This window comes from Cololabis saira, chromosome 7 (assembly GCF_033807715.1).
Source record: "Cololabis saira isolate AMF1-May2022 chromosome 7, fColSai1.1, whole genome shotgun sequence".
In the NCBI taxonomy this organism is placed as follows: domain Eukaryota; kingdom Metazoa; phylum Chordata; class Actinopteri; order Beloniformes; family Belonidae; genus Cololabis; species Cololabis saira.
This window is the reverse complement of record NC_084593.1, coordinates 47,066,722-47,091,367: the sequence shown is the minus strand read 5'-3', so window position 1 is coordinate 47,091,367 and position 24,646 is coordinate 47,066,722. Positions and strand designations below refer to the sequence as shown.

The 24,646-nt window shown below is 41.8% G+C and overlaps 2 protein-coding genes across 3 annotated transcripts in view; both read left to right on the top strand.

Moving 5' to 3' along the window:
- The first annotated feature begins 1,725 nt into the window (after positions 1 to 1,725).
- Positions 1,726 to 15,613, top strand: igbp1 (immunoglobulin (CD79A) binding protein 1). Its single transcript, XM_061725987.1, has 3 exons — positions 1,726 to 2,328; positions 11,486 to 11,821; positions 14,452 to 15,613. Exons 1-3 carry the CDS (start codon positions 1,897 to 1,899, stop codon positions 14,716 to 14,718), a joined length of 1,035 nt encoding a protein of 344 aa, XP_061581971.1. The 5' UTR covers positions 1,726 to 1,896; the 3' UTR covers positions 14,719 to 15,613.
- A 2,485-nt stretch (positions 15,614 to 18,098) lies between these two features.
- The window catches only part of abhd18 (abhydrolase domain containing 18), a 51,265-nt gene continuing 44,717 nt past the window's right edge, over positions 18,099 to 24,646 (top strand). Inside the window, exon 1 of one of the 2 annotated variants that reach the window (XM_061725983.1) lies at positions 18,099 to 18,123. The gene's annotated coding sequence lies outside the window, so the exon portion shown is untranslated. Of the gene's footprint in view, positions 18,124 to 18,289; positions 18,428 to 24,646 lie in introns of those variants that run through there. The other variant, XM_061725981.1, reaches the window with a different exon arrangement.

Below are 24,646 nucleotides of genomic sequence, written 5' to 3'. Positions count from 1 at the left end.
TGCTGGCTGTAACTGTAACTCTGTAACTGTAACTCTGTAACTCCAGTGTAGTTCATTTAGCCTGGAGTGAGGAGACCCATCCAATATGGCGGACACGCTGGATTCCGTTCCAGGTTCCAGCACGTCATGAGCATGGATCTATTATGGGTCATGAGGCGTCTACGTATATCTATTATAGATCCATGATCTATGTATATATGTCTATGGCTGCGGGAGGCGGAGCAGCGGGAGGAGCAGCGCCCCCTGCTGCTCCGAAGGACTGCTGTTACATAAACACGTCTATGCTCCAGGAAATACATAGGGCCTATATTGAACGTCTTGTACTTTCAGAAATTAATAAATATTCATCCTCCAGTTTTGTTTCTGGAATAAACAAATACACGTCCTCCAGTTGAGTTTCTATGCTGAAATATTGCACAACAAATCAGTTAATTCATGCTTTTTGTAGAATATTAAACCCACCTTTACTTTCTTTCCCTGGTGTTTTATGTTAAACTCAAATCCAGTCACCTCCTTGTGTTCTCTGAGAATTTGCAATGATAATAACATACTTATGCTACATTTCTATACTGTTTTGAACTCATGGATTATAACTACATGTCTAACTATACATCTTTATTTAGTTACCTGCACCAGCATGGCAGTATCGCCTATAAAGTTATTATCTGCAGCTGTTTTTTTTTAAGTCTTGAATTCTAAACCAAAATGTCCAAGAAAAACATTTATGAAGAGGGCAATTTCAAGACAGGAGTGAAGCAAAAACATGTTTCTGCCTGATGGACACAAACCAGTATTTAACAAGCCTACATGCCAATTTGTCAAGTAGCTACCACACCACTACAATATTAATGACTTTATATTTATTATCTGGGAAATTATGCACTGTAATAAAAAGAAATGCAGCTACATTTAAGTAACTAATGCTGGTGTGGATCAGGATTAAATGCAGCCCTATAGTCCCAGTGTCTGCTGTCTAAATCTGTTTATATAGTTATATAGTGGTTAGCAGTACTCAAGTTGTAAAAAAGAAACCAGGGGGGATAGTGGATTTGATCATATGGGGACAGATAATTTGTGCTGATTACAAATAATATAATATATTACAAATAATAGCAGTGACCAAAACAGCTGCAGAAATACTGCAGGAATGACATAGCAGCAGTTAAATGCAGCCTTCTGTAAGCTTTAAATATCCACTGGGCTTACATCAAATACATCAAAACACAACAATAAAAAACACTTTTCTGAACTTATCAATATGACTCTGTCCTTCACAGGATAAGTAACATGGATCACTGCAAAAACTCACAATCTTAACAAGAATATTTGTCTTATTTCTAGTTAAAATGTCTCATTTTACTAAAAAAATCTCATTACACTTAAAACAAGACTCATCACTGGAAAAAACAACAATTTTCACCTGTTTCAAGTAGATTTTCACTTGAAATAAGTAGAAAGATCTGCCAGTGGAACAAGATTTTTTTGCTTGTAATAAGAAGATAAATCTTGTCCCACTGGCAGATGATTTGGACCGTTTTTATTTCAGGGGGGATGATTTGGACCGTTTTTTATTTCGGGGAGGGGGGGTGATTTGGACCCCCCCCTTTGAATTAGAACCTGATGTACTACTAATCCTGATGTTACACACTCCGGTACAGCAGGTGGCGGTATAACCTAGAAACGTTGGTTACGATCCGCCAATAAACCTAGAGAAGAAGAAGAAACTCCAAAGAAGAAGAAGAGGAGGAAGAAGAGGGAGCAGCAGCTGCAGAAGAAGAACCTCGTGTATCATCCCCGTCTCCCACACCTGTTTACGTGACGCCGGGTCCCGGGACCGGACCAGCACCACCACCACCAGCAGCAGCACCAGCACCAGCGTCTTCCCCTGAGAGAGTAATGGCGGAGGAGCTCTCCGCCTCTGGTTCTGGGAGTGCGGGTGTGAAGCTGTCCTCGCTGCTGGAGCAGGGCTGGAGGATCGTGGAGGAGGTGGAGGCCGGTACCAGCTGCAGCAGCAGCTCGGAGCAGCAGGCCCGGGTGCTCCGGGGCCTCTCCCTGCTGCAGGAAGCCTCCACTCAGGTGACGCAGCTGCAGCTGTTCAGCAGCAACGAGGACCTGGAGGAGCTGAGCACCGCAGACCTGCGGTACCTGCTGCTGCCCGCCCTGCTGGCCCGGCTGCAGCAGAGCCGGACCCGCCCCCACACCCGCCTGGACGCCCTCACCCAGGCCCGACACCACTTCCGGGACTTCCTGCAGCGTTGCCATGACTACAAGGTCTCCCACTTCCACCTGCCGGAGGACAGACCCGAGGACACACCTGAGGACAGACAGGTGAGAGGGGACCAGTACTGGGTTTAACTCCTCTCAAAGCACGACGAGACGCAGGTTTTCTTTTACGGGTTTATTCTTTAGTTCATCTTCTTGAACCTCCCAAAACCGTGAAAACTTAAACATATAATACACAGTATTAGTGACAAAGGCTGACACAAATCACACAAATGAATGAATAAACAAAATGATAAACAAAACGAACCTCGTTGGCTGCATGCATGAATGAGAGAAAGTCCTTGGTGACTTAAGTCCTTGTCCTTAACAGTCTTTGAAGTTGCAAATATCCTTAATAAATTATCTTAATTCGAGAGTTTGTTTGCCAGACCGTCTCGTGAAGCTGCTGCTCGTTCCCGCCAGTGAGAGCGGGGCCAACTCATGTTCCGGTTTCAAAATAAAAGCTTGCGCTTAAAACACAGGTAAGTATACAAAATAACCAAATAAAATTCATTATAAAAATATCAAAACCCTTTGCATGAAAACAATAAATTAACATGTAATGAATGCTTGCATCTGTTACACTGGGGGGGTCTCAGTCCAGAGAGGAGCGTTCTCCATGGGCCCTTATGAACAACACCTCATCCTACCCATCAAACTACATTCTCACTTTTATTGAGCCAAGCCTATAGGCCTATGCTGCAGAAAGAAGAGTAAAGTCACAAACTTCACATGGTGCTGAAACTCTTTGATACAGCTTAAATACAAAAAAACAACATAACTGGTCTAAAATTAAACAATCTATCTAGATCAGGGGTGCTCACACTTTTTCAGCATGAGAGCTACTTATAAAATGATCAAGTCAAAATGATCTACCACCTACTACAAAAAATGCAAAACATATATTTATTTATAAATATATTGAGGATTCTTTATATCGCATGAGCCAATATTGCACAACACAACACAATTAACTTTGTTCACTCAAAAAACTAAGGATCTTACCAAGAAATGTTCTTCTAACCTAAAAATGCCATTACACCTGATAACACACATAACTTAAAAGGTTAGGTGTTTTTCCCACGTGTTTCAATTGAACATTCATTTGTGTAGCAAATTTGAAGTTGTAGTTAAGTTTTAAGTTAGAGTTTTGGCAGTGTTCAAAATAAAATGATGATTCCTGCTGTATTGGAGCACATTAGACACCAGTGCTGCTTGTTTTATCCATGAATGACTACGGACCTAAAATTGAAAACTACCCAGTTAGCTTTATTACGTTTTTATTTTTCTGACATTTTCTGCCTTTTCTTTTAGTTAAAACTGTAGCGGGAACAGAGGTTTATATACCGGGTAAAGACTGATTTATGGTTCCGCGTTACAACAACGCAGAATGGTGCGCGTCGCTGCGTACCCTACGCCGTACCCTACGGCGTAGCCGTGGAGAGCCTGCACGGCTCAGAAGAATATCACTCACTCACTCACTCATCTTCTCCCGCTTTATCCGTTCCCGGGTCGCGGGGGCAGCAGCCTCAGCAGGGATGAGACTTCCTTCACCCCAGACACTTCCTCCAGCTCTTCCGGGGGGAGTCCGAGGCGTTCCCAGGCCAGCCGAGAGACATAGTCTCTCCAGCGTGTCCTGGGTCTTCCCTGGGGTCTCCTCCCGGTGGGACATGCCTGGAACACATCCCTAGGGAGGAGGGACATGCCTGGAACACATCCCTAGGGAGGAGGGACATGCCTGGAACACCTCCCTAGGGAGGCGTCCAGGAGGATCCGGTACAGATGCCCAAGCCACCTGAGCTGACTCCTCTCAATGTGAAGGAGCAGCGGCTCAACTCCGAGCTCCTCCCGGGTGACCGAACTCCTCACCCTATCTCTAAGGGAGCGTCCAGCCACCCTGCAGAGGAAACTCATCTCGGCCGCTTGTATCCGCGATCTTGTCCTTTCAGTCACTACCCAAAGTTCATGACCATAGGTGAGGGTAGGTGCGTAGATTGACCGGTAAATCGAGAGCTTCGCCTTCCGACTCAGCTCCTTCTTCACCACGACGGTCCGGTACATCGACCGCATAACTGCGGATGCTGCACCGATCCGTCTGTCAATCTCACGCTCCATTGTTCCCTCACTCGTGAACAAGATCCCGAGATACTTGAACTCCTCCATCTGGGGCAGGACTTCTCCACCCACCCGGAGAAGGCACGCACCCTTTCCCGGTGGAGAACCATGGCCTCGGTCTTGGAGGTGCTGATTCTCATCCCTGCCGCGTCGCACTCGGCCGCAAACCGCCCCAGCACATGCTGAAGGTCCCGGTCTGATGAAGCCAACAGGACAACATCATCTGCAAAAAGCAGAGATGAAATCCTGTGGTTCCCAAACCGGATCCCCTCCGGCCCCTGGCTGCGCCTAGAAATCCTGTCCATAAAAAATTATGAACAGGACCGGTGACAAAGGGCAGCCCTGCCGGAGTCCAACATGCACCGGGAACAAGTCTGACTTACTGCCGGCAATGCGAACCAGACTCCTGCTCCGATCATACAGAGACCGGACAGCCCTTAATAGAGGGCCCCGGACTCCATACTCACAGACCCCCCACAGAATGGCACGAGGGACACGGTCAAATGCCTTCTCCAGATCCACAAAGCACATGTAGACTGGTTGGGCAAATTCCCATGAACGTGGATTAAAAATAAAAGTTAAGCACTGAACTACATTAGTCTCCCGTCTGGGCCATTGCAGACTGCCTGAGCATGGCATGTTACAAAACAAACATATCCGCCGCCTCTTTCTTCCCCCTTTAACGTGCGCAGCGCATGGATGTATGGCGCAGCGTCAGCGTGTTGTGTCGCATTAAATGTAGTCCGGGCGTAATACGTAGGATTTGAGCTGGTGAAATTTAAACGAAAAAAAAAAAAGAAATTAAACGATTCCTCGAGGCAGAGAAAATTCCTCGATCATTTTTTGTAATCGAATTACTCGAGGAATCGTTTCAGCCCTAGAAAAAACCAAAGGCTGAAAACTGGCCGTAACTCGGCTTGCTAGTTAGTTAGCACTTAGCGCAGTTGTTTGCTCATGCGCAGCGACCTATGACCTCAGACAAAATTCAGATGTCATCTGATTGGCTGCCCTGTATATCAATCAAAAGACGGGATGGATGATAGGTTGACGTCAATTTTTTTAATGTCACGCGATCTACCAATAATACCTTTGCGATCGACTGGTAGATCGACGTATTGAGCACCCCTGGTCTAGATAGATATAGACACAGCGGTCTATAACATCATTTCTGAGCTCTAGAACAGAGAATAGACTAGTCTAGTTCTATAACAGAGAATAGACTCTAGTCTAGTTCTATAACAGAGAATAGACTCTAGTCTAGTTCTATAACAACACAAAGCTCATTCAAATAGGCAGGTGATCAAGGCTACACAACATTCTGATAAAGACATTATTTATGAAGGTTACACTGACTACGTTTACATGCAGTCAAAATTCAGGTTATTGCTAATATTCCAGTTACTGAAACATTGGGAATATTCCGTTTACATGGTAATTAATCATTCGGGATATTTCGATCAAACCAGCGACGCACGGAGAACATCATGACGCAATTCCCGTCATTTCTGCTTCTTCTTCCTGTATCCAAATTCAAAACAAATGCTGCTTCGCGCAACTTTTCTCTCACCTTCTTGTAAATCTTCTATCCCGGTACTTTCTACCGTCTACAAATGCAGAAATGTTCATATCCTTCATTACATTTATGAAGTGATTAGTCTCCTCCTGGTCTTGGTTTCTCCGTGTTTAGAAGAACTTCCTGGACTCAAAAGACCAGGATTCCTTGTGAACAGAGAATGAGCAGAAAACAAATTCCTGTTCCGTTTGATGGAGATATTCCGTTTGGTGTTTACATGACCCAATATTCAGGTTTTAAAAAGGAGTAACCCAGGGCTCATATTGGGGTTTTTAAAAACCTGACCAAATTCTGGTTATTCAAAGGGGTTATTGGTGTTTACATGGCGTGCAAATTCGGATTATTGCCAATATTCGGGTTTTAAAAGTATTATTGATGCATGGAAACACAGTCACTTTGACTCACCAATGGCAGTTGACTCTTCCATAAGCCTTGGCCCGAACAAAATAATCCAGGTAACGTGGAAAACAGGGTAACAATCAAAACTTTGTACATGCTTAGTCCTCTTTTAAAGTTTAGCACTCATCTAAAATTTGCCGAGTCGGCAAATTGGCGGTAACTGTTTAGGCTGATTTATGGTTCCGCGTTACCCCAACGCAGAGGCTACGGCGTAGGGTACGCGGCGATGCGCACGTACGGTGCACGTCGCCGCGTACCCTACGCCCGTAGCCTCTGCGTCGATTTAACGCAGATCCTTAATTCAGGCTTTACAGCCAATCAGCGTTGGCTCACAGCCCTGATACGTTCAGGACAGTTGTAAAGTAAGAATTAGCCTACACTGGCCGCACAATGCACATTTTATGTTATTATAGCCTACAATTTACGATTATATGTGAACGTATCACACAAAACTGGGCCCTAAGAGCTTGTGGGCCCCGTGGCGACCGCCCCCTAACCCCCCTCTGGCTCCACTACAGGGTGACAGGCAGACTGCAGCATCTCCGCTTGATGGTTCCTGTGCAGTAAGGATGGGCGGTTTGGACTAAAAAATTTAGCACAATAATTTCTGGCATTTATCCCGATAACGATAAAAATGACGATTAAAAAAATAAATAAATAAAAAATCAATTCAGCTCCACCTTTGTAACTATAAATCTATCACCACATTCAGTCTTTGGAGTCCACAAATCACTGCTCTAAAAGATACTAAATACTACTAAACTACACCAATTAAATTAATAAAAACCAATTAAATTAGTTACACCTGTACTGCAAAACTGGAATGACTCAAATGAAACAAGTTTGAAATGTAAGAACAGATTCAACATTTATTCAAACTGCATGGCTTAAACAGTGGGATAACAGTGAAAACAGCAAAAGTACCATCGTCCTTCAAGTTTTTTTAGCTTATAAAATCACAAAGTAGAAAAAAATACAACCTGATAAATAAAGAAACAGGACAAATAAATAAAAGTTCACTGAAAATAAAACCCTATCAGTGATGACCTCTTCTAATATAAATAAAATGTGCAGATTAACCTGTGGTTGGAACATGCCACATATTAGATACTATTTAATTTTTTTTGTGATAGTCAAACGTTATATCAAAATGTAACAACCATTTCCTTCTGTTTTTGCAGACTCTGCACATAATAGATGATGTTTGCTCCTCGTCTCTTTTTAAATCCAAACCAGTTCCAGATAACGGAGCTGGAGCCTCGTTTAACAACGAGCTCCTCGCTCTCAGATCCGCCTTCCACCATGTTTGTTACACAAAAACATCATCAACGGGAATTTATCATTTTTACCGCGAGATGACAAATTCTTACCGTGGGGAATTTTTTTGACGGTATATCGTGAATGGTAAAATATCACCCATTCCTACTGTGCAGGGTTCTGTTTGATGGTTCCTTTCTTTTAATCCCAGTCGCTACCGCTGAGGTGTATATTATAAAAGCAAACAAAAACACGAGTAGCATTCCGTCTTTACTTGTTGTTCTTCTCTTGCTGCATTCCTGTTATTTGTCTCCTTTTAACCCTTGTGCTGTCTTCGGGTCAAAGAAAGAGGAAGGGAAGAAGGGAGGAAAGAAGGAAGGAAGGGAGGAGAGAAGGAGGGGTGATGGGCACCGCCCTGTGGATCATGTCGGTGTCCCCTGCAGCGTAGCTCTATAGCAGCATATCTACCACCAAGCTATGTTTGAGACTAGGGATGCCCCGATACCATTTTACCACGAGTATTTTAATTTGTGTACTTGCCGATACTGAGATCGGAGAATTTTGCGAAATTGTACGAGTATATGAGAGCAGTATCGGCCCCGATATCGGTATCGGGGAATCCCTATTTGAGACTAACTATTATAGTCTTGTTCTATAGCTGCAGCTATGACTACTGACTCTAACACACTAGAGTTTACACTGACTAGAGGTTTACTAACACTAACTAGAAGTTTACTAACACTAACTAGAGGTTTACTAAACACTAACTAGAGGTTTACTAAACACTAACTAGAGGTTAACTAAACACTAACTAGAGGTTTACTAAACACTAACTAGAGGTTTACTAAACACTAACTAGAGGTTTACTAACACTAACTAGAGGTTTACTAAACACTAACTAGAGGTTAACTAAACACTAACTAGAGGTTTACTAAACACTAACTAGAGGTTTACTAAACACTAACTAGAGGTTTACTAACACTAACTAGAGGTTTACTAAACACTAACTAGAGGTTAACTAAACACTAACTAGAGGTTTACTAAACACTAACTAGAGGTTTACTAAACACTAACTAGAGGTTTACTAACACTAACTAGAGGTTTACTAACACTAACTAGAGGTTTACTAAACACTGACTAGAGGTTTACTAAACACTGACTAGAGGTTAACTAAACACTAACTAGAGGTTTACTAAACACTAACTAGAAGTTTACTAAACACTAACTATAGGCTTTACTAAACAGAAAGGTTTTAAGTTTAGTTTTAAAGGTGGAGGTGGTGTCAGCCTCCTTAACCCAGATTGGAAGTTGGTTCCATAGTAACGGTGCCTGATAGCAGAACGCCCGCCCTCCAAATCTACATTTGGATACTCTAGGAACTACGAGTAAACCTGCACTCTGAGAACGGAGAGCTCTGCCAGGAACATAAGGCACTATCTTGCAAATATTGCTGAGCTAAGCCGTTTTGGGTTTAACACACAATTAATAAAATTTTGAATTGGATTCTGAATTTTACGAGTAGCCAATGGAGCGACGCTAACACTGGAGAGACGTCGTCTCTCCTGCTGATTCCTGTCAGCACTCGTGCTGCTGCATTTTGGATCAGCATTTCGTCTCGTTTTGGTTAACGAAAATGAAGACACATTTTAGCGTTAGCGTTAGAGTTTTTAATTTGTAATCTACATTTTAGTCTTGTTTTTATTCCTCTGCCATATTGCATTATATATTAATCATCGTTATCGTCACATGGCCAGCATTTTCTTTGCGTCTCCTTTTTTCTCAGGTGATAAACGTTTGTTGACAACGATATGTAGTCATAATTTCGGTTAACGAAAGCAACTTTACTTGCAACTACCTTATCCAGAATTTTAGATACAAATGGAAGGTTGGTCTATAATTCGCTGGAATGTCTGGGTCAAGAGAAGGTTTTTTTTGAGTCAAGGTTTAATTACTGGCTTTTAAAAACCTTTGACACATATCCTGATTTCAGGGATAGGTGGATTTGATCTAACATAGTAGTACCAATACGAGGGAGAACATTTTTGAGTAGTGAAGTTGGGATGGGTCTAACACAGTGATTCTTAACCATAGGGCCGCGGCCCACACTTGGGCCGCGAGCGCCATCTAGTGGGCCGCGAAAAAAATGCAGTTTTGTACGTGTGGGCCGCGAGGGCCGCGGGACTGCATAGCAACTCCCGACCAAATGAGGAGAAGAAGATCCTCAGCTAGCTCTAGGTGTAATAGTAAGAGAAATGGTGTGTATTTATAGAGAAAATCCTTCATTTTGCACAGAGTAGGTTTAGATCCGCCAGGATCAGGGATCGATTACTTGGGTCTGCGCCCAGAGCGAGCGAGCGCGGCGTGATCATTTATCCTGACTCGTCCGCGCGGCCGGGGAGGTCGGTGCCGCTCGGGCGGTGGGCTCCGTCGTTACTGCTGAAGGATTGTACATGTAGATGTGTCTGCTGGACTGGACTGTTGTTCGGGCTCGCAAAAGCATCGGAAAGTGACTCTGCTGCAGCGGCCAGAGAGCTGCGGGTTCTGCCCGGCCGTCTCAGCTGATCAGGCTCGGATGAAATCCGACACGCGCAGTCCTGACAACTTATTAATGTAAATAAAACTTAGTAAGTTACTTAGTAAGTAATTAGCTTGACTCTTACAGAGATGAGAAGCCTAACAGGTGGAAAGGGAAGTTCAACCCGGAATGGACAGATTCATCCTGGTTCAGTCTTCCCACTGGGACAAAACCAGTGTCTCATACGTTCACAGACCGTGGCGTTCAAAGTGCGAAAGTAAAACGCCACTGAAACAAAACACAAAGTTTTTCATCAAACATATTCACTCAAGTCTGAACTGAAGTCACAGAAAATAAGCTGACCATCTTAAACATGTTTGGGTCCACATACAGCTGTGAAGCAGCTTTCTCCACAATGAACATAATTAAAACTAAATATCGTTCCAGGTTCATCAATGAGCACCTTCACATGTGCATGAGAACCTGACACCATCCAGCCCAGATTTAAAGTCCTGGCAGGAGAAATTAGAGCTCAGTTCTCTCACTGAACGACAGAAAGTGAGGGCATAAGATTAAGGGGAAGAAAGAAAAACTGCAAAACTTTTAAATTGCTAAGATGTGTTTATATTAATTTATTATAAAAATGTGTTGAGACAATTAACAAAGAAAAGGGGAAATTCAAACTGCTGGTAAAGAAATAAAATAAGATAGCATTTGAAAAATAAAATAAAATCTTATTTATTTATTTTATTTTTAAGAGAAAAAAATGTGTAATTGAAGTTACACATGTTAATGGGCAAATATGTACTTTTTTAATATAACAGTCAGATGCAGATGTTGATACAACTATGAGGCTACTTGAATATATATATATATATATATATATATATATATATATATATATATATATATATATATATATATATATATATATATTTATTATGATGTTCTGGACCTTCGCTGCTATACAGTGTTAATATTTAACGGGCCTCGGGCCACTCTGTACTGAAAAAATTGGGCCCCAAGGTCAGAAAGGTTAAGAACCCCTGGTCTAACAGACACGTGGATGAATTAGCTCTATTGACGACAGAGCTCAGCTCAGGGAGGTCTGCAGGATGGAAGCAGTCTAGATCCAGATCCTAGGTGATCAATAGAGAAACCACATTTGTTTTGAGTTGTTAATGACTTGGCAGGGATTAGCTGCTGGATCTGAATCAGTTTTTCTGGTTTTAAATCGTTAACCTTGTGTGACTCTGACGACTGTACTGAAGAACGTTGAGTTACAACAACCCATAACTGCAGCAATGTTCTTTGCCTTTGAGACAAGTGTTGTCACTGATGTGTCGTCATTCCTCTGTTTCCAGTCGGTTCCTCCAGGTCCTCCCAACCTCGTCGCCATGGCAGCAAAGAGACAAGCCAAGATTGAGCGGTACCGTCAGAGGAAGGAGCTGGAGGCCAAGCTGGTGGACGTGCGCAGAGTTGTGGAGAGCGGTCAGGCCGACGATGAGGTCAGCAGGGACTTCTACCTCCTGAACATCCGCCGGTGGATTACAGTGAGTCTGGAGGAGCTGGAGAGCATCGACCAGGAGATAGAGATAGTTCGGAACATGGATGTCCTGAAACAGGCCGATGCCCAGCGGCCAGCCCAGCCTGCCAGACCTCCCATGAAGCCCTTCATCCTCACCAAGGACGCCGTCCAGGTCAGTGGACTCGTAGTGAGGTTATCAGAACACTCACCAAAATGATTACATGCAACTTTAGGTCCTTACAACTGGCTTTTCTGTGCAGAACATGCCCCCCTTTTCCCAGTCTCCCTTCCTGTATGTATCAGCTGCTTTCCAGAAAGGGGTCAAGTCTGGTCGCCTCTTATTTCCACCTTCTGGGGTAGACCAAAAACCTCCTTCTGGGGTAGACCAAAAACCTCCTTCTGGAATAGACCAAAAACCTCCTTCTGGGGTAGACCAAAAACCTCCTTCTGGGGTAGACCAAAAACCTCCTTCTGGGGTAGACCAAAAACCTCCTTCTGGGGTAGACCAAAAACCACCTGTGTATGGAAGGGATTCTGTTTTTATTGCCATCTCTGGCTCCATCAAACTCACAAATGTATCTGTCCTTGACTTGGCTCTGAGTGCATCAGCTTGTCCGTTGCCACCGTTGTTATTAGCACCAGCCAACTGTGTGCAAAGACACTTTAATAAGCAACCGTTGATGCTGATTCCTCCCTGCGCGTCATTTTCTGACCTACATCTTTGTAAATGTGGCTCTGATCTATCAGGTTAGTCAAACTGGGAGGTGAATGTTCAAATCAAATCAAACTTTATTTATAAAGCACCTTTCATACATAAAATGCAACACAAAGTACCTTACATAAAACAAATAAACATAACGTATTAATTTTCTACCAGTATTTTGTATTTTACCTGTTTTATATTCTAAAGTCACACTTAAAAGTAACTCCACTTCTCTGTCACTCCAAACCAAAGACTGGTTCATCTTGGAAGTAACTGGAAGTTACTCGTGTCATTTGTTGATGTTTTTTTCCAGGATTCTGATTGGCTAGCATGACTTTATCTTCTGTAGGTTTGGCTGCTCATAGCACCTTAACAGATATTTATGCGGGTCCATGTAAATGACGAGATTTTGAAAACGATCTCGTGTAAATGGTAAATGGCTTACACTTATATAGCGCTTTCCAGCTGTACTCCTAAAGCCCCAAAGCGCTTTACACTGCAAACATTCACCCACACACGCACACATTCACACACCGGTTGTCGGCGGAGCTGCCACACAACGGCGCTGGCCTGACAACCGGGAGCAACCGGGGGATTCAGTGTCTTGCCCAAGGACACTTTGGTGGACACAGGAGGAACTAGGGTTTGAACCACTGACCTTCAGGTTCATGGGCGAACGCTCTACCAACTGAGCCACCTACCCCCTTAAATGATGGAAATCGTGTAAATGACAGAAAATAGGGACAACAAATCAGAAAAAGGGGCGGGGCTAATTTACACCAATTATGGTCAAGGGATTCAAAACCATGTCTGACACCACCCACGACTCTCTATGTCAAACCATTCAAAAGTTATAGCAGAAAATACGGACAACCAATCAGGAAAGGGGCGGGGCTAATTCGGGCCAATTATGGTCAAGTACTCAATACCGAGTCCGATGACACCACCCACATGTCTTTATCACAACCCGTTCAAAGGTTATGGCAGAGAAAAGTTTTCTAGGGGGCGCTGTTGAGCCGTTAGGCCACGCCCATTAATGCAAACCATGAAATGGTTTGGTGCAAAATTTGGTGAACTTTGGGGAACTATCAAATATGGACCAATCAGATGAAGGGGGGCGCGCTTTTTGGCGCCTAGCGTCGCCACAGTAACACTTTTGAAAAAGAAAAGTAATGCGTGTCGCCGCAGGATGGAGACGCACATTTTGATGTATAACACACCTGGGGGCACGTTACGGTTCGAACTGTATTAACTGCCGAAAGAATGGCATAAATTGCGCCAAAATGACACGATTAATTGAAAATGCCGACTTCCTGTTGGGTTTGGGCCATGGCACCAAGAGACTTTTCTTTAAGTTGCAACATGATACAGGTGTGTACCGATTTTCGTACATGTACGTCAAACCGTATTGTGGGGCTTGAGGTACAAAGTATTCTAGGGGGCGCTGTTGAGACGTTAGGCCACGCCCATTAATGCAAACCATTAAATATCAAGTTTTTCGCCTGGCCTGGCTTTGTGCAAAATTTGGTGACTTTTGGGGCACTTTTAGGGGGAAAAAAGGCAGTTGAAAACCTCTGTTCTATTGGATTGTGTTGAGGCATTGTCACACCATTGTGACGTGACGCTCCAGCTTCCTACCCCCTGCAGGGCTCACACCTTTTCAACTGGCTTCAACAAAGACTTGAACTACTGGAATGCCATATGACCAAGTTCCTCACTAATTGATATAAACTAATTTGGCCACAGACTTGAATCACGAGAACACCCTATGGGGTAATTTACAACTTATTCATGACCGATAACAGCATTTGGCCACAGATCACATCTGACTGTAAATTGCTTTTTGTCTCTCACTTGGCTTGTTTATTCCTGCCTTTTGTGTCTTGAACTTACTGTATAAAAGTCATGATTTCAAACCATTCGTGGTCAGCACACCGACCCAGACACGCTCTGCGTAGGTCTGCTCACCGCCGGCTTACTGAATAAAACTCACTACACCACAGCGGACTTCTCAACTGGAAGTGTTTCTCATTGACATGTGATGACGGTGTGTGTGTGTTGTGTCATTGACGGGTCTTGTGTTGCCCCCTCTGTTCCAGGCCCGGGTGTTCGGGGCCGGCTACCCCAGCCTCCCCTCCATGACTGTGGACGACTGGTACGAGCAGCACAGGAAACACGGCAGCCTTCCAGACCAGGGCGTACCACGCAGGGTCGCTGTGGAGGAGGGGGAGGAGCCGGAGGAGGGGGAGGAGGAAGACAGGAAGGCTGACAACGATGACGAGGAGGCTCTGAGGAAGGCTAGGGACTGGGACGACTGGAAGGATTCTCACCGCAGGGGCTACGGAAACCGCCACAACATGGGCTAACCCCCGACACAACATGGGCTAACCCCCGACACAACATGGGCTAACCCCCAACACACCACGGTGCCGTGATCCTCCGGGGGTCTAACACACCGGCATCACTTTAACTCTTTCATGTCATATTTGACTTTTGATTTTTGAAGCTCTGTGGAGCCAGAACCGGGACACTTCCTGTAGAACTGTAGGAGGAACTCCCGGGGCAGGAAGTCCCTTTCCCTTAAATAATTGATGAGGTTGGATCAACACCCAGGAGTCAGAGGTGGAAGAAACCCCACCGTGGTCAGAGTTCATGACGGCAGCGCAGCGGAGATGTTAGATTAGACAAAGATGTTCTGTTGGAGAGATGGTGGGAACAGCAACTTGTAGGTCCAGTTTTCCAGTTTCAGGTGGAGCCATCGTGGCTCTGGTGTGTGATTCCACCTGGCAGGGAGGACTCGTGCTTACGGAGGGGTCAAGTTCTTCCTGATGGAGAAACCTGACTCGTGTAGAACAAAGAGGACAGAATGTGGTCCACCGTGGAGCAGAAAGAACCCCCCCAGACGGACGAGGATGACGTGTCCTTGTTAGACAGATACTTGTGCAGCATCCATGGATGACCTGGAGGAGCAGGCAGGTGTACGGTGACCCCACCATGCTGGATCCTCTAGTCATCCTGCACCCATCGTGGAAGGGACATCTGCTGATGTCTTTCTGTAGTTACATCGCCCAGGTGGGCGTGGCTTCAGTGTGGCCATGCCACAGAGACATGTATCCGTATCCTCCCCACCGAGCTGCTGTGATACGTCAACGTTGCCGCCATATTGGATGTTCAAGACTGCGCTGTAAACTAATACAAGTAAATGGACTTATTTTCATAAAGCGCCTTTCTACAAAGAAATGTACGTTTACGTCTCATTTATTCATTCACACACGCACTAATATACTTGGAAACAGTTAGGTACCAAATATAATATATTTAATTTTCTCAGATGGCAAAAATAAGAACTTTATTGATCCCACATAGGAGTAATTCATGTTATATCAGCTATAGAGAACAAGGTAGTGCCGAAAAACAATATATATCCCCCATCACAAAAATAAGAAAAATAGAGAAACATATTTTCTCATCAACAAAACATATTTAAAAATGTTCAAGTAACAAAATAACATATTTGAACAATTTTTCAGACAATAAAATAACATTGCAACCATTTTTCAGACAATAAAATAACATGTTTTGTTGATGAGAAAATATGTTTTTCTATTTTTCTTATTTTTGTGAGGGGGATATATATTGTTTTTCGGCACTACCTTGTTCTCTATAGCTGATAGAACATGAATTACTCGTATGTGGGATCAATAAAGTTCTTATTTTTGCCATCTGAGAAAATTAAATATATTATATTTGGTGCCTAACTGTTTCCAAGTATATTAGTGCGTGTGTGAATGAATAAATGAGACGTAAAACGTACATTTCTTTGTAGAAAGGCACTTTATGAAAATAAGTCAATTTACTTGTATTAGTTTACAGAACAGTCTTGAACATCCAATATGGCGGAGACGTTGACGTATCACAGCAGCTCCATGGAAGGAGGAGGAGACATGTCTATGATCAGACAGAGCAGCCACGCTGACCCGTCACCCACCACCCTACATGCTGGTACACTGCAAAAACTCAATCTTAACAAGAATATTTGTCTTATTTCTAGTTAAAATGTCTCATTTTTAGTCAAAAACTCTCATTACACTTAAAACAAGAGTCATTACCAGAAAAATAACTTGTTATTTGACAATTTTCACCTGTTTCAAGTAGATTTTCACTTAAAATAAGTAGAAAAATCTGCCAGTGGGACAAGATTTTTTTTTTGCTTGTAATGAGAAGATAAATCTTGTCCCATTGGCAGATTTTTCTACTTATTTCAAGTGAAAATCTACTTGAAACAGGTGAAAATTGTCAAATAACAAGTAATTTTTCTGGTAATGACTCTTGTTTTAAGTGTAATGAGATTTTTTGACTACAAATGAGACATTTTAACTAGAACTAAGACAAATATTCTTAAGATTTTGGGTTTTTGCAGGAGGCCCTGGAACCTCCAGGTTCTGATCCCGGTGCTCGTTGATTCTGTTTCTCTGCTGTCTGGATCGCTCTGACTCAAATAAACATCATCTTTGAATTTCCCCTTCGTGGTTCTTTGTTGTGATTCAAGTGTGAGGACCTTTTTCTTGAACTAGACACATTTTCATCACAAGTTTGTTGTAAAACTTAACCAATAATTCTAAATGTTCTCTGTGACACATGCCACTGGTTTTACCTGGACTGAGATGAGTCACGTTTCCATGTCAAAGAAAATCAAATCCCTGAAAGTTTGATGACGGTATTTCTGCGGTGGTGTCAGTGTTTCCATTAGTGTTTTTAAAATGAGCCTAATTCTCGTAACTCCTCATATCAATCTGCGAGACTTCAAAACAACAAACAAGAAAATGTGAGCGTTGAAGAAAGTGGACTAAAACGTCTTCAGACAGATTGTTGATTGCTGCTACCCAGTTCATGACGAAGGCAGCGGATGACCATTCAAATGATTAGAATGTAATGCAGTGATTGAATAATGTTAAAGCACAACTACAGTGGGGCATAAAGGTATTTAGTCAGACACCAGTAGTGCAAGTTCTCCCACTGAAAAAGATGAGGCCTGTAATTTCCATCACAGGTTTATCTCCACTAGGAGAGAGAAAATAAAAAAAAAAATCCAGAAAATCACAGTGTCCGATTTTTAAAGAATGTATTTGCAAATTAAAGTGGAAAATAAGTATTTGGTCAATAACAAAAGTTCATCTCAATACTTTGTTATACAGGACTGTCTCAGAAAATTAGAATATTGTGATTTTGTATTGTAATGCATTAAAAAAACAAAAATGTCATACATTCTGGACTCATTACAAATCAACTGAAATATTGCAAGCCTTTTATTATTTTAATATTGCTGATCATGGCTTACAGTTTAAAAAAACTCAAATATCCTATCTCAAAAAATTAGAATATTCTGGGAATCTTAATCTTAAACTGTAAGCCATGATCAGCAATATTAAACTAATAAAAGGCTTGCAATATTTCAGTTGATTTGTAATGAATCCCGAATGTATGACATTTTTGTTTTTGTAATTGCATTACAGAAAATAAAGAACTTTATCACAATATTCTAATTTTCTGAGACAGTCCTGTATGCTTGGCACTGACGCCTGATTTATGGTTCCGCGTTAAATCGACGGCGTACCCTACGCCGTAAGCTCTGGGTTGGCGTAACGCGGTACCATAAATCCTCTCTGCGTTGGTGTAACGCGGTACTATAAATCAGCCTTGACTGGTGGAGTATTTGAAGTTTCTGCGCATTCCTCTCCGCGCAGACCCGGAAGCTGGTGTTCGCTGTATTGGTGAGTTGTCAGTTGTGTCTCCATTCAACTGAATGCCTGGATAAATGATTGTTGATAGACATCGTTAATAGGGTAAACTAATGATAAAAAAAGACCAGACTATAGACGACGACTCGTCTGCAATTTTGAAAGTAGAGCTGAAACCTGCTGCTGCTGCTTGTCTTGAGCCGTGTACGCATGCGTGTACGTACGTGATGAAGGCGGGCCGCCAGACATTGGCGCATGCGCAGTTCTTATGTGTCCGAGGTGGCCGCTAGCTCGCTGGTCGTCTGGAAGTGGAACCACTACGACTCTTTGGTGTGAGGTACGGGACTTTCATGCAATGTCGGTGACATTTGATGCGAGGGAGGTCACATTTCCGGACACCTGTGCTGGTCGCGGAAATTACCTCACACTGTCCAAAAAACAGATGTTTTTTTTTTTTTCTACCTGTTCGTCAATGGGTTTGGGTCACGTGACCCGACAGCGATGCTCGAGTTGCGACCACGTGATCTGATCACTGCTGGTTTCTCATGTTCACCTGACCAGGTGTAACGTGACCTCTGACCTCATACAGGAACACTCAGTCACGTGATGATGATGATGATGATGATGAAGTAGTTTATTTGGTCCATCAGTTCCTATTGATAAATACATTGCATTTAATTTCTTTTGTAGGAAAGAAATAATAAAAAAGAAGTAAGTGTAGCATCCCAGTCGAAATCAAAGCAAGTCTGGACTGATGGTCTCATCATGTAGTTTATTATGCGTTTCTGTGATCCATAAACCACCGTAAGACCAACGTAAGAGCTGCATAAATAAAGAAAACAATACATTAACTGTTAACTTAAACTACGTTGGTACCAAAACTTCTCACAAACTCAAACTGACAGACAAATAAATAAAATAAACTACCTTGTTGCCCTCTCGACTGGAGCTAACTCTCCCCTTTTTGTCCTCCCTTTTCCGTTTATTGTGTATTCTTATCTGTTTTACCGTGAACCGTTATTAACCCGTTACTGTTTACATTCCTTTTTCATCAGTTTAGTTGTCTCTCTTCAAAATAAAAGCACTTCCGTGTTGAAAGAATATAACAAAATAAAAGCAGCATAACAATAGAAACATGAATTTTTAACTGTAAACTATTATGAACTGGAATCCTTTACAGTAAGGAATAAACCGACCAAAAGGTGTAGCTGAAGCCTAAGCTTATTGTGCCTTCCCTTTTTAACTTTGTTTACTACATAGTTGATACTAAAACAACAAGGACAAACAATCTACAACAACAAAAAAACAGCAAAGTAAACACACATGCAAAACAAGAAGGAAGACAAACGTAAATACGGTATGACAGAAAAATCAAGTAAAAAACAAACAGAAGACGGATCTCAGAAAAACAACTAACAGAGAAAGTAAATAATCAATGCTTAGAGGAAACAGAAACAATCTCTAGAAGAGGGAAAACTAAAGGAAACCAAACACCAATCATTACATTTTTTGGCATATAAATATTATTATTATTACAACAACAATGTGTGTATATATATAGTTTTGTATCAGACTAATGTTCTGTATCTTTCGATTATATTGGATTTATACATCGTTTTAAATGTATTTATTGAACTACAGTTTTTTAATTAATTATTTAGGCTGTTATATATTTGAACTCCTGTAACCGATATGCATCTTTCTTTAGTATTGATCCTAGTTTTGGTTGTATTATATGCATCTTTCTTTAGTATTGATCCTAGTTTTGGTTGTATTATATGCATCTTTCTTTAGTATTTATCCTAGTTTTGGTTGTATTATATGCATCTTTCTTTAGTATTGATCCTAGTTTTGGTTGTATTATATGCATCTTTCTTTAGTATTTATCCTAGTTTTGGTTGTATTATATGCATCTTTCTTTAGTATTTATCCTAGTTTTGGTTGTATTATATGCATCTTTCTTTAGTATTTATCCTAGTTTTGGTTCTATTATATGCATCTTTCTTTAGTATTTATCCTAGTTTTGGTTCTATTATATATAGCAGTCTCTCTAGGCTGGAACAGACTCTGGATAAGGATGGAGGAGATGCTTGTGTGCCTCATACATTAGGAGTGCAGTGTTTAATTCAACTATATCAATCAATTTTAAGGATTTTAGGTCAAAAAACAGTGGGTTTGTAGGTGAATAATAATCAGACTTGCTAACAGTTCTGATGGCTTTCTTCTGACGTAAATAGATTGGGTTTATTACGGTTTTATAGTTGTTCCCCCAGACTTCAACCCAATGCAAGCGTTAGTGTGATCACCTGCGTGTCAACGTGACCTGGTGTTCAGGTGCTGCAGCACCAGGTGATCCAGACGCAGATAAGAGATCAGTGGCGGCTGGTGATAAAACATTTCGGGGGGGGGGCGCACCCGCGAGTGGGGATTACAACACAACCATAAACTCTACTTGAACATACATTTTGCTCTCCTCTCCTTCAGGCCAGCAAATTTTTCGAATGACTTTCTGATTGAAATCTGTCATTTCACAAACAAGTCTCTTTTCCATGGAGAGCATGGCCAGTGCATTCAGCCTCTCCTGGTCCTGGTGTTTCTGAGAAAGGTTTTCACTCTTTCCAAGGTTGAGAAGCCTCTCAGCTCCAGCTGTGGTCGTGGGTGATGAGGATCGCCCCGGGTGTAACTCCGCTCACTTGCCTGATGCTGGATTTTTAGGTCTGGTTGGTCCAAGCTCCTTAATCAGCTTCTTTTCCTCCAACACCTCGTGAAATTATTATTTTGTAATGAAACACTGCAAAAACTCAAAAAAATCTCATTACACTTAAAACAAGAGTCATTACCAGAAAAATAACTTATTCGACAATTTTCACCAGTTTCAAGTAAATTTTCACTTGAGATAAGTAGAAAAAGATTTATCTTCTTATTACAAGCAAAAAAATCTTGTTCCACTGGCAGATTTTTCTACTTATTTTAAGTGAAAATCTACTTGAAACAGGTGAAAATTGTTGTTTTTTCCAGTGATGAGTCTTGTTTTAAGTGTAATGAGATTTTTTTTGACTAAAAATGAGACATTTTAACTAGAAATAAGACAAATATTCTTGTTAAGATTTTGAGTTTTTGCAGTGAACAGCCGATTGTAATTTTTCTGCTGCCATTGTCGTCGTAACTCCGTTTGTATTGAGTGACAGAAACAGTCGCGCGTCTACACTGTCAGGGGTGTGACTTTGATTGACAGCTCATGAATCAATCAGATTGGATGAAGAATGACAGAAAACACGCTGATTGGCCACGGAGGAGAGTCTTTGAGTAACCAATTAGAGACCAGCATGAAGTCACATGGAAGAAAAGTTTAAGAACATACAATACACACTCATTTGGCCATTGAAACCTATGTATTTCAGTCTGCACAAAAAACAACTCTGAATTAACCCAGTATGGGATGGGAAGGCTTGAAAAATGAAAAGTCAGACACATTTTATGAGTGCACAGATGTGATAATTACTTTTTATTACGTCATTTATGTGTACTGTGTCTATATATTTTTTCCTGTGATTTTAATGGGGGCGGCGCCCTAGCGCCCCCTATTGACAAGAGATCACAGGCCTGATTTCCAGATGTACGAGTGTCCACGTCAAGAGCAACTTTACCAGACCTGGTTTTAAATGCAGAGCAGGACTAGAGCTGCAACTAACCACTGCTCTGATGGTCCATTAGTCATCCACTATTAAAACAATTAGTCCACTAATCACATTATAATTATCATCATTATTAAATGGCTCATATTTAGCTCTCAACTCTTTAATTTGCATGGTTGCTTTTAATTATTTACTAATTAAAAATAAGACAAGAAAGATGGAAACTTGAGAGATGAATTAATTATGATCTGTAATTAATCTCTTTTTCAATCTCACCTAAGAAAAGCCCTCAACTGGAGGTGTTTTCCTTTAAATTCATTACATTATTGTGGCAGATCAAAAGATTGATATAAAACAAAAAAAGTGGCTTTATGAAGTAATTTATTTATATTTTTACCTTGCATCGCATGGGACATAGTTTAATAGTGTACGCAGCCGCTGCTCTTCTCCCCGAAGCGAGGCTTTGTGTCCTCCCCTCCTACACGTCATTCAGGCAGCCAATCAGCACAGAGCCTCATTATCATAGCCCCGCCCCCTCAGGATCACTCACCAATAATGAGGTTAGAAGCGGTAAAACTAGAGACATGGCCCAGAGGTTGAATTTCTGATTTATGTAGAAAAAACAAGCTTTTGATTGTTTTTAAGACATTCAAGGCCTATTTAAAATATACATTAAAGGTATTGTGACATGAAAAACACATTTTTCTTGATTTTTGTGTTTTGTTGGGTGTCTTGACATCAATTACACCCAAAAAACAACGAACTTTTAACATTCAGTGTATTGTGTGCTTTCTGGGATTTTCCGCATAACTGTGCAAAAACGGCGCATGTGGTTTGGTGGCGGGTCGTTACGTATAGACCCGCTAAATCACCGCCCCCTCCACCCAGCTCCCTGCCTCCTCTCCTCTCCAGCGCACCATAAAGGCTGATTTATGGTTCCGCGTTACACCGACGCAGAGCCTACGGCGTAGGGTTACGCGGCGACGCGCACCGTACGCTGAACCCTACGGCTTAGGCTCTGCGTCGATTTAACGCGGAACCATAAATCAGGCTTAACACGGAGCTGTTTAGAGCCTCTTCTGTTCTCATCACCGGAGGAAAACTGCTAAGAAGACCCGCGGCCACTGACTGGACTTAAGATAAGGGGAACCTGCTGCTTGCATGCCTTTATTTTTATGATTGTTTGCTGTGGTTCGCCCTGCTGCTTTTCCGTGCATGCTTCGCCTGTCGCTCCCGGCTTAACTCTCCGACGCCGCTGTGAGCGTATGGCTGGGTTGGAGGAGGTTTGGAGGAGGAGCGGGGCAATGATTGACAGGAAAGGGGAAAAAGGAAGCGTTTTTCACGACGCAAAAAAACACTGTAATAAAAAGCCAGGAATGGAGTACTAGAGTGAAGTTTTTCTTGTTACACTCTTTTAGACACATTTGAGGGATGTTGGCCAAGACTTTTAATAGTGTTAAAAGCATGTTAAAAATGATGTCACAATACCTTTAAATGCCATAATAGGTCCCCTTTAAAGGGGACTTATTATGAAAAACAGGTTTTTTCTTGCTTTAACATATATAAAGTGGTCTCCCTTCAGCCTGCCAAGTCAGAGGAGGAAAGCAACCAAATTCTGCAGTGTCTGTACAGCCGCCCGGATGAGCCGTCCAGTGTGATGTGGATCTACGAGCCAATAAGATTCTGCTCCTGTCATTACGTAACCATTACGTGGCCTCCAATGCTTGAAACCACGCCCACAACTAACTCCGCCGGCCGGAGCTTCCACCATTTTTCCGTATCGTGTATCGCGTCATTCAGGCAGCCAATCAGCACAGAGCAACCTGTCATGACCCTACCTTGGTTGAACCATCTAACTGTCTCACATCAAAATGTGAAATAGCAACAATTATCCACAGTACAAAACGCATTAGTTTCACAATAAGGCCTCTCAAATTGTGACATGTTCACGTTTTTTTTCCCTATTATTTTCTATTGGCCTGCCCAAAGTCATGTGACTGCCCGCAGCTGCCTTGTAAAAATGAAAACATGGCGGCCGTCCTTGTCTTTCTCAGTGGAAAATGCATTATTTTAAGGTAGTTTCAACATATAAAAGCGTTTTGATCATATTTCTAGTGAGAAATATACATTGAAACTTCATAATATTCGTTCAGTTGCTGTATGTGATCTTTGGTTTGTTAGTTATTATGATGAATCTTTCAGGTCGGGGGATAAAATTGTTACAGTTTTACGTTTTCTGTCGTTGCTATGCTTGACGAAACCAAGTGGTTTGTATGCTATTTGAATTATTCTTTACATTATGTAGTTATATGAGCTCTTAAGATATTTGTGTTATTTTATGTACCTTTTGATGATATTATTACAATATAGAACAAAATAAAACAGATCTTAGTGCTCAGGGGATAACACATTTATTCTTCTTTGAATTTCGGCACCCCCATGTTTTTGTGACACCCGGAAATTAATGCTCACTTCAAAAAAGCATGTTTTAAAAAAATATTATTATTATACCTTTTTGTTTGACAAGACGATCAAAAATGTATTCATTTTATGGTTCTTGCAGTGTAAATGCAACCTATAAAATATCCATACATATATGTTTGTTGGACACTCACTTTGTGCAATAAAGTTTTTGAAAGAAAAAAAAAGATCCAATGACGTAATGAATCTAGTCACTTGTTAGGGCCTCTTTATTAAGGAGTTTAAACCACAGACCTCCATTTAAAAAAAAAAAAAAAAATTCAGATATGATTCATACGGAGCCCCAGAGATGACATGGGGAAACAAATACAGTAATAACTGTTTTTTCGCGGGAGTTATGTTCCTAAAAGAACCCGTGATAAGTGAAATCCGCGCAGTAGCAACTTTTTTTTTTTTACAATTATTATACAAGGCTTCAAATTGCGGAGATCAGCCCTGCC

Coding starts and splice junctions, on each gene's coding strand:
- igbp1 (XM_061725987.1), top strand. CDS start 1,897: ATGGCGGAGGAGCTCTCCGCCTCTGGTTCTGGGAGTGCGGGTGTGAAG. Junction 2,329..11,485: donor ACACACCTGAGGACAGACAG/GTGAGAGGGGAC, acceptor CTCTGTTTCCAG/TCGGTTCCTCCAGGTCCTCC. Junction 11,822..14,451: donor TCACCAAGGACGCCGTCCAG/GTCAGTGGACTC, acceptor CCTCTGTTCCAG/GCCCGGGTGTTCGGGGCCGG.